Source organism: Solanum stenotomum, chromosome 7 (assembly GCF_019186545.1).
Source record: "Solanum stenotomum isolate F172 chromosome 7, ASM1918654v1, whole genome shotgun sequence".
NCBI lineage: Eukaryota > Viridiplantae > Streptophyta > Magnoliopsida > Solanales > Solanaceae > Solanum > Solanum stenotomum.
In genome coordinates, this window is record NC_064288.1 from 17402634 (window position 1) to 17413449 (window position 10816).

The 10816-nt window shown below is 35.1% G+C and overlaps 1 protein-coding gene across 1 annotated transcript in view; it reads left to right on the forward strand.

Annotated features, from left to right (window-relative positions):
- Nucleotides 1–9032, forward strand: part of LOC125871014 (sister chromatid cohesion protein SCC4) — a 52900-nt gene extending 43868 nt beyond the window's left edge. The window contains exons 11-13 of the mRNA XM_049551591.1: nt 4213–4418; nt 8349–8473; nt 8589–9032. Of these exons, the coding sequence (XP_049407548.1) occupies nt 4213–4418; nt 8349–8473; nt 8589–8777 (520 nt within the window). The 3' untranslated portion in view covers nt 8778–9032. The remainder of the gene's footprint in view (nt 1–4212; nt 4419–8348; nt 8474–8588) is intronic.
- Nucleotides 9033–10816: the final 1784 nt, after the last annotated feature.

The following is a 10816-nucleotide window of genomic DNA, read 5'->3' on the forward strand; positions in this document are numbered from 1 at the left end:
ATATATATATATATATATATATAAAATTAATCGGAACCGGAATAAACCGGGATATACCGGTACCGGTACACCGGTATCAAATCGTGATACCGTTCCGTCCCGTGTACCGGCTCACGGTGTCCCATTCCGTCCCGAATACTTCTGGACCGGAACGAACCGGAATGGTACCGGTACAACCCGGTCCGGTGCCCAGCCTTAATTTCAACACCAACAGATACACAGATACACGGGGGAAAGAAGAAACAGTACAAGAATAACAAATATTATGAGAGAATTCTGACTGGATTGATGACATGAACTTCTTGGCCCTCATCTGAATGGGGAAAGATTACATGGTTTTAGGGGAGTTATCATAACAGTGCTGCAACACTAGCGAATGGGAAAAAACTTTTAGTGACATCAGACAATTTGTTGCGTAGAGCTAACTCTGACCATACTCCAATTCCTTTGGAGTGTGGGAATTGGATCCAAAAGAGGTCTTATTTCACACTTGAGAATTGGTGGTTAGGGGTGAAGGGTTTTAAAGAACAGGTGCAGAAATGGTTCTCCAAGTTTGAGGTGCAAGGCTGTCTCGACTTTAAGCTAGGCAAGAAGTTAAGGTTGCTGAATAATAAGCTCAAAGAATGGAGTATATCAAATTTTGGGGTTCTGGTTAACAAGAAAAATAGTCTTTTGAATGACTTATAGCTGATTTGGATTAGATTCAAGATGACAGATTTAAATGAAGATGACATGTTGATCAGTGCAACAATTTTATAGAACTGGAGGTGCTTGCTAAAAATGAAGAAGCGAGTTGGAGACGGAAATCTAGGGTATCGTGGTCTAAGCAAGGATACAAAAATACCAGATTTTTTCAGTGAATGGCTACTGCCTATAAGAGATATAATGCAATTGACAGGTTAAAAAGTGGGAGAGGAAGGCCTCATTTGTTTGCAATTAATGGAGGTCTGTATCTGAATGGTTTAGACAATAGATCATTAAGTGCATTTGTTTTCATTAAAATTTAACCACTTAATGGGCCTGACTAGGTCTTAATCATTAAGAACTAGAACATAGTGTTAAAATCATTAAAAGGTATTATTGTGTGGATAATATTCACTATCATTCTATCCATAATCATTGGTCACCACCACTAACCAGCTCTACCACCACCACCACCACCACCACCATTGTCAACCAACATTACCGTCGTCTACCACCAACCACCTCTGTCATCACAATCACCACCGTTGTTAACTACTATTGTCAGTTGCTACCACACTTACCTCCTCCATCATTAATGAATATATCCATTTCACCACCATTTTTGTCTCTGTAGCCGCCACCACCTCCACCATCACTATCAACCACTATAGTCAATTCGTACTACCAACAAATCTGCCATCACAACTAGCAATGCTGTCAACTACCACCACACATTCTTTGTGGTTGCCACCACCACCTCCATCACTACTATAAGCCACCACCACTACTGTGGTCAATCTCTACTACCAGTCACCTCCATCATCATAACTAGTATCGCCGCCAACTACCACAAACACATCACCAACCACCTCACATCCTTCAGCCACCACCATCAACACTGCTGCTACTAACATCAACCAACTTTTTCATTACAACCACCAACACCACTACCAATTACCACCATTATGATCATCACCACAACACCAACCACCTCCACCGTCACAACTGCCACCATCCATTACTAGCCTCTAACAATAACTATTGCCATCACCACTAGCAAGTATACGTGTTCCATTTGTTTTAATCAAATAATAATTGTATTCTATTAATTCTTTTTTAGTATTTAGTTAATTTTTATTTGAAGTGTATAGTTATTATGTACATTTAAATAGATTATGTACATTCATATGTTGAAAAACAAACAGTTTTAATCAATCAGTGATCAGATCTAGAGACAACATCGTAATTATTTAGATGTGCATTTATATTCAGACGTCTAAATTTTAATGAAAACAAATGAAGCCGAAGCGGTTCAAGATTTAGAGACAAAAAAAGTTATGGTGGACTACAACAAAAACTTATGTACAGAATCAGAAACATGGGAGGCGTTTCAATTATCCAGGGGCCAGAAAATCAATGAAGAGGAGAAAAAATGGCTGCAAAAACCTTCCTCAAGAGGCTGAAGTTTTTACAGTCATCAGTGTTTGTGCTGTTGATAAGGCACTTGCTTGGATGGTTTCACAATGGGTTTTTACAAAGAATGTTGGGAAATTTTCAAAGATGACATAATGGCAACCATTTAGAACTTTCACCAACCTGAGCTCTTTGAGAAGTCTTTCTATGCAACTTGCATTGCTTTAATTCCCAAAAAGAATGGTGCAGAAGAATTGAAGGATTTCAGGCCTCAGTCTCATAGGGGGAGTCTACAAGATTACTTCCAAGCGGATTACTGAAAGATTGAAGAGAGTCCTTGGAAAATTGGTGGATGAGCACAAATGGGTTTTCTTAAAGGGAGACAGATTCTGGATGCAGTTTTGCTGGCCAATGAACTAGTTAACTCCAGAACAAAAACAAGGAGACCAGGGATACTATGTAAGTTGGATATTGAAAAGGATTATGATCATGTTAATTGGTAGTGTTTGTCAAAAGTCCTTAGAGATGTGGGGTTTGGTAATAAACGGGTCAACTGGATTAAATTTTGCATTTCTAATGTGAAATTTTCCATTTTGATCAATGGTTATCTGGAAGGTTTTTTTGGTGAATATTTAGCGCTTTCCCAAGGAACTTTGTATAGCTTTAGATATTCCACCAAGAGCTAGTTTCCTTCCTATAAAAGTATCATACACTGAAAAATATGTGCCAATTAGCAGTTAGGTAGTGTGATAATGTGGCGGGTCATCACACTATGGCCAAAATTCACAATAAAAACCAGTTTCAGGATAGGCAGTGGCATGAGGTATCCTTCCGGGAGGATAACTTGCTACGAACAGACACCTGAAAGTGCTCTATCCTGATATTCACAGCATAAACCAGCAGCAGGAAGCAACAGTAGAGGAAGTATGGATCAACCAACAATGGAATCTTACTTTGAGGAGAATGTTGCTTGACTGTGAAGTTAGGAGACTAGCAGAATTATGTAGCACCTTGAAGCAATTCAAAGGGACATTTAATCGTGAAGACCATATTGCTTTCACTGTTATATCAGTTTACAGGGAATATGACTATGCTAACAATTTGAATGGAGTGTGGCATGAAATCGATCTGGCAGGTGAAAATTCCACACAAAGTCGCTTATTACACATGGTTGCTGGCAAAAGGGGCAGTTCTGACACAAAACAATCTAATCAATACAGGAGACCAACTATGTTCTAGATGCTACAGGTTTGGAGGGGAGGCAGAGACCATAAATCATCTCTTTTACACTGCAAGTTGACTTCACAGTGATAGATGATATTCACTAATCTGAGGAGACTCCAATGGGTTATGCCAAGAGGAATTCTTGAGATTTTAATTTGCTAGAGTAGTGAACGCCACCTATCCCGTCAGAAAGTGAGATTGAGGCTTGTCCCAACTTGCATTTGGTGGATAATATGGGGATAGGAACCAGATATGTTTTGCAGAAAAAAACTAGTAATATACAGAAGTTGAAATGAAGTGTTTAGCTCTTTTTGTATTTTTGGTGTAAAGGGATGTACCTAGAAGATCATGAATCAATTTTTAATGTATTAGATTCCTTGTGAGAAGACAAAGGACCAAGAGTGCTTTTTCTGCTCTTTCTTTTGTAATTATGGGTGACCTCCACTCTTTTGAGCGGAGTCGATCTATATTTAATATACAAAAATGTTTACCATTCTCTAAAATAAAATAAATATGCTCACATATTTCTATATTCTGTTCAGTATTTTGACATCTATAAATAAGTGATTCTTGTAACTCATTTGTGTCAAGGTTCAATGCAAGTTTAGTTTCATGGAAGGGATAAGACATTAGCTCTCTAAATCTCTCTTCCCCTTAATATTTTTATAGGATCCATTTTACTTTTTCTAGAGATTTGTATGTTACTATCAAATTTAGAAAACCTTTACTGTTAGAAAATTCACAAATTGATTTATATTGGAGTAAAATGTGTTTGGATAAAGAGATGGTAGTGTGGGTTTGTATGACGACACCAACTAGCTTTGTATTGTAGCACTGTAGTTGTAGTAGTTGCTGTTGCTATATTCTTATTGATTTGTTACCTTACCGCAGAAATCGACTAGCGTTTGGCTTGCAGACAACACATAATACTTTGGGGAATCTGCAACTTGTTTCACAATATTTGACTGTATTGGGGAATCTAGGACTTGCCCTCCGCGACACTGTACAAGCTAGGGAGATCTTGAGGTCCTCTCTTACATTAGCTAAGAAGCTTAATGATATTCCAACTCAGATCTGGGTATTATCAAATTTGACAGGTTTCACACTCTCGATCATTTATTTCATGTGACCTACTTCTTCTGTTGTATATGTGCCATCACCTACGTATATCTCATGCTTTGTTCTGGTTTATTCTTTTGAATGGCCAAAGCAACGAGTTCTTGGTATCCTTTAATACGTATCAAATATATATATGTTTGCACATGTATTTGTTCAGGGAAGATAGTTCTATATTTCTAAAAGTCAAGCTTTCCACTTCATGCAACTTTTTGTCTTCACCCTGTTTATTCAGCCTTTTTGAAAATTCTTTTATAACAAATTTAGCCCATCTTTTTTTCTCCCTAGCTAAAAGAGATATGCATGTCTAGAATTTCCATTCATTTCCTACTTTTTCCTTTTCTGGTGTACATAACTTCCTTTTTTCTTCTTCTTGAAGTCACAAGGGTACTGCAAAGGGGCAGGACAAACCATAACCAACCCTTCCTTGCCCTGTTTAGCATTTCTCGATGACTTCTCCTTGCCCTGGCTTGCCTCATTTGAGGTTTCTTTCAGTTCTTCTTTTAAATTTCACTTTGCAGTATTTTAATTTTTTAAAATATTTTTTTGAACTTTGTGTAGACAATCTTTTATTTATATTTTCCCTTTTTTTTTTTAATTTCAATTCCCGCTGCCGGCTATTACTCATATATGCCGCTCGTCTGGCCCACAATTATGTTAGCAAAAGTTGGATCACCGTGTATCTTTTCGGTGACTATTTTTTTCATATTTAATTTGTGTAGCACTGTGCCATCATTTCGGTGACTACTTTTTCATATTTAATTTGCTCTCACCGTGCGATCTTTCCGGTGACTACTTTTTTTCAGATTTGGTTTGCGTAGCACCATGCATCTCTCCGGACTACTTTTCATATTTAATTTGTGTAGTACCGTGGATTTTTTCGAACTACTTTCTCATATCTGAGTTGCATAGCATCATGTGTCTTTTTGGTGACTCCTCAATTTTGATTTGCGTAGTTCCATTTGTCTTTCCGGTGACTCCTCAAATCTGATTTGCGTAGGGTTGTGCCATCATTCCAATCCTACCCATATAAGTTCTTTTTTTCCAGTAGGGTTGTGCCATCATTCCAACCCTACTCATGTTATTTCTCTTTTTCAATAGGATCGTGCAGTCAATCCAATCTTTCGTATATAATTTCTATTTTTCCAGTTGAGTCGTGTCATCATTCCGACCCTACCCATATTATTTTATTTCTTAGATTGTGACCACTTTTAGCCATCAAATCTAATACTCCGGCATATGAGCATGTTCCGACCAATTTTTCGGTGACTTGTTTAATATCGACTCATCTATTGATTCCAACATGATCCATATACTTTATACTAGATTTTGAGCACTTTGTTGCTCAGGGGGAGTTTAGTAGCCTTGTATGTCGATTATGTGAGTCATTCTATGGTCTGAAACAGTCTTTGCAAGTTTGTTTTGGAAAGTTCAACACTATAGTTTTATCACTTATTAGCATTATGCATCAAATTCAGTAATTCATGATAAGACCAAGCACATTGAGATTGATTGTCAATTTTGTAAAGTCGAGTGATCAACTTGTAGATATCTCTACATGAATTGTATGCGCTAGCTTGAGAGGGAGTGTTAGAATAGGAATAGGTTTATACAATCCTATTAGAATAGGAATAGGAATAGAAATAGAAATAGGAATACTAAATAGTATCCTTCTTGGTAAAGGATTGTATTCTAGGGTCTATAAATAGGGCCTCAATGTAATAATGTAGACACAACAACAATTCAATAATATTCTTTTCCTATATTTCTCACAATAACCAAGGACACAAGCAGAAGGGAAGAAATGTTAAACTAGCATGACTGAGAGTGATAAAGAGGCATTTTGATTAATTGTTCAATTCAAACCACAAGAAAAAACTTTTGGATATGGATGTGCAAGATAGGAACACTTGTAGAATAAGGTTGTCACAAGTAAAGAATAGCATGAAAAATATGAGAACAAAGCCTGTGTTACAGATGATAACCCCATAGAGGTATTAAATTTTCTTGTAGTGGTTTGACTTGGATGGTTCTCCAAAGCTATTTAGGGGTCGTTTGGTGTGAGGGATACACACAAATAGTGATGGCATAAAATTTTTGCATCTTGTGTGGTTGTCATGTTTGGGATAACATATCCCACCATTTATATCATAGTGATGGATAAGTTATCCTATATACATGGTGGGATAAGTTATCCCAAGATAGCTAACCCCAAGATAACTAATCCTTGGATAACTTGTTCCCAAACCAAACGACCCCTTAATGTTATAACAAATGGTAGGATACCAATGAGTGGAAAAAGAATACCCTGATTTCAATTTATAAAAACAAAGGAGATATTTAAAGTTGTGCGAACTGTCGTATTATACTTATGAGTTATTATGAAGGTCTGAGAAAGAGTGATGGAATGTAGACTTGGGAACACTACAAGAGTGACGAACTAGTTTGAATATATGCCTGGTAGATCTACAACAGTGACTATATTCTTGATATAAAGAAAGAACTACACATTATGTTGATCAACCTAGAGAAAGCATATGATCAAGTACTATGAAACGTCCTTTGGTGGGTGTTGGGGAAGAAAGGAATTTATATTTAAGTAAATTTCATAAAGGACATGTATGAAGTGGTAGTTACTAGCGTGCGAATATTGTAGGAGATGAAAATGAATTTTCCTTAACTGTGGGATTACCTAATGATTAGTGTCGAACCCATACTTGTTTAGTCAAATTTGGATGAGCTAAGCAACTACACAAAATGAGGTTACATAGTGTATGCTATTTGATGACGATATTGTGCTAATTAATGGAACTAGAGAACATGTCAAAGTCAAAGAAATTGTGCAAGTCCTGTCATTTTATGCAAAATATATTGCAAGAAGAATATTGCATGAGATTCACTAATATCAGTGGTGGAGCTACATTGTCCTAAGGGTGTCCAATTGGAGACCCTTCACCGGAAAATTATGGCGTATATATGAGTAAAATGAAACTTGAAGCGGTTAAATTTAATACTTTGGACACCCTTGACACAACAAGGTGGCGCGGCCCAGTGGTTTGAGGCTTTCCAGTAAAGCCCACAATGCTGGCGTGGGTTCGAATCCTTGCACATACTGTGCTTTTATAATCATTTTTAAAAGAACTCCTACTTTATTATTACTCTAAGTTAAATAACTTGAATTAAATTACTTTCTAAATAATAGTACATAAATTTGTTATTTTTGAATCAATTCAAATGTTATACATGAAAATAATTCTTAGTTAGAAATCTACAGTTTAAAAATCTAATAAAAACGAAAACTTAGTAGGCAATTGAATTTTCCATGAGTTTGATTCTGCTAAAATATTTCAGTAACGCTGCTAAAAGCGAACAAAAGAAGACAACATTTGATTTTGCTTTCATTATTCATGTCTCGTTATTGTCGTTGTCACCAGAGATCAGTGAAAACTTAAAACGTAAAAATGATTTCATTTTAAGTTGAATCCCCCCTCCCCCTCCCCCCTTTTTTTGGTTTGTTTGTTCATTTCATAATAAATTAAATACAAATATTAAAGCTAAATCTTATGTGGTTTGATTTTTAAAATAGGAATATTAATATTACGTAGTTCAATTTTAAATTTTTCAGTGCTTTCATTCATCAATTTTATTTTATTTATGCTTATGTAATACTTGGACACCCTTAATAAAATTTCTAGTTTCGCCACTGACTAATATAATTGTGTGGTGGTACATCAGTCCTCTTGTTGAGGGTAAGACGATGTTGTTAAGATGTGGCAACAGAGAGTGTAATTTGCTAGCACAAGCTTCTTGCAAGGCTTGATTTGGATTTAAGACGAGTTTATCTTAAATTCCTTCTCTTGGTCCGTTGAACTAATTTTTGTTGGTCGATTTTTACTTTTTTTCTTGTGCAGCTATGTACCAGCAACTGGGTGAGAAAGGGAGTGAAATGGAGAATCTTGATTACCAAACAAAGAAAGTAGAGGATCTACAAAAAAGGATTTCTAGCGCATGTTTGTCCAGTCACCATGTTGAACTGGTAAAGCTTTCACCTTTTAATGCTAGCGGTTTTTACCTTATTGAGTAACTAGGGTTGTGAATGTGACCGGCGGACAGCTTAAATACTACTCATTTACTTTACTGACATGACTCAGATTGCCAAAGTGAAAGCTGAAGCCCATCAGTTGAGTGAGACTGACATTAAACGAGCAATCTCTGGCCCTTTTATGAGAGTTGATCTGGACATTCCCGAATCCATTGGTCTGTCAGTAACTTCTCCCATGGCGTCCTCATCAAGGCTTATGGATTTTGATATGGGAAGACTGCGAAAGAGAAAAGCTTAGTTTTCTACTTGTAAATTTGTAATTATTTCTTTGATATAACCAACGTAAGAGGTGAGAGTGTGTGCTTCCTTTCCTTCTTGCTCTTTCGGGATGTCCAATTATGATAGTTTACGGATCATTATTGTGCAGTGATATTGTAATATATAATCCCTAACTTCTTCCCAGAAAAAAAGAAGGGATGATAAGCTAATGACTAGAATTGCCAAAAGATATATGCTATTCATACAGTTAATGGTACAATCATTTTGTCTAAAATCCAGATTGCACATGGAATCTCACTTTACCTGTCAAGCCATTAGACGAGTCTTGGGCGCATATTGAATCACATGTGTGGGGCACACTTTGCACATTGGCTTATGAAGTGAAGTTCTACGTTTTTAAAAATCAAACCATGTACCACACTATTTTTAAAAATAATATGAATATTGCTAAATAAAAAATTAGTCTTTCTTTAAATCTCATAGTTACACCTCTTAAATAAACTTTCTACTCCCTTCCATATAGTGCATTACTTTGTTATTATTGTTTTGTAGATGTTCTTACTTTTAATATAATATAATATAAATTAATATTGATATCAAATATAGAAGATATAGTAAATTGGATGTTTTAGTTGGAGTATTAGATTAATTTAACATTCATGTTATGGAGTGTTCTAATTTCACTGAACTTTGAGATTGTCAACATTTGTAAATCAAACATGAGGTTTTAAGAAGAGAACAATAGAAAACATAAAAAACTGTAGTTTAAAAATGTGAGGAAACCCCTCCATTTATAGTTTAAAATGTGTAGTATTAGTATGTGCATATTGTTTCTTATCATAAAAATATAGAAGATATACTAAATTGTGTGTTTTAAGAATAATAATAATAATATTTTTTTAAAATGTAGTTTAAAAATTTGATGAAGGCCCTCTTTTTACAGCCAACAAAGGGTAGTGTATGAAAAATTGCTCGTGGTGCATTATAAAAAAGAAGTCACAACCCTTCAGAAAGGTCAGAACTCATCGGAAAAGTCATAACTCTTTGTAAAAGTCGCAATCCTTCGAAAATGTCACAACTCTTCGGAAAAGTCGCAACCCTATAGAAAAGTCACAACCCTTCACAAATGTCACAACTCATCAGAAAAGTTATAACTCTTCGAAAATGTCACAACCCTTCAATGTGAAAAGTTGTATGCCTTTAATATAATATAATATACATAAATAAATATAATACAATATAAAATATAGAAGATATACTTCACTTGGTGTTTTAAGTTGGGGGTATTCTAATAATTTAACATTTAAGTTATTAATTCATTCTTTTAAGGTAGTATAGATAAAATAAAAAAGATAGATATAAATTGGTCTAATTTTAATTTTATATGAAAATTTTAAAAATAAAGAAGACTTTTAATTTAAGGATCATATGTAGAATATATAAAAATGTCTTTTAACTTTGTAGTCTTAAAGACGTGTCCTCACCCCCAAGGAAAAAAGAACATTCTATATAAAACTGAATAAAAATAAAAGTACAACAAATAAATTGAAAATGAAAGAGTACTTATTAAATGTAGTTTGGATTCTTCAAAAAAGTTATTGATCAAATACTCTTTCTCCAACAGTTCGAGACTTTTCAGATTCTGAACACCAAGTTGTAGTTTGTGCAACGAACAAGCATTGAACTTCTTGTCAAGGAAGAGTTGCTGCAAAAGTATATTTTATGGCTATGAAAATGAGTGTGTATATTAATTATCATGATACTCTTCTCGTTTGAAGTTGAGTTATTTCATTCTCCTTTTTTCATCAATTTTTGTTGATCTATCTAATTTACCCACAAAAATATATATTGTCATTGCATAATCGAACAACTCTCACAATCTTTCTTGTTTTAAGTAGAAGAATAGAAAACTTACAAAATTCGTAGTTTAAAAGTGTGAGAAACCTTCTCTATTTATAGACAACAAAGGATAGTATGAAAAAGGTGCTTATCACGTCTTTTCAGATAAGTCACAATCCTTCAGAAAAATCACAACTTTTCAGAAATGTCATAACTCAT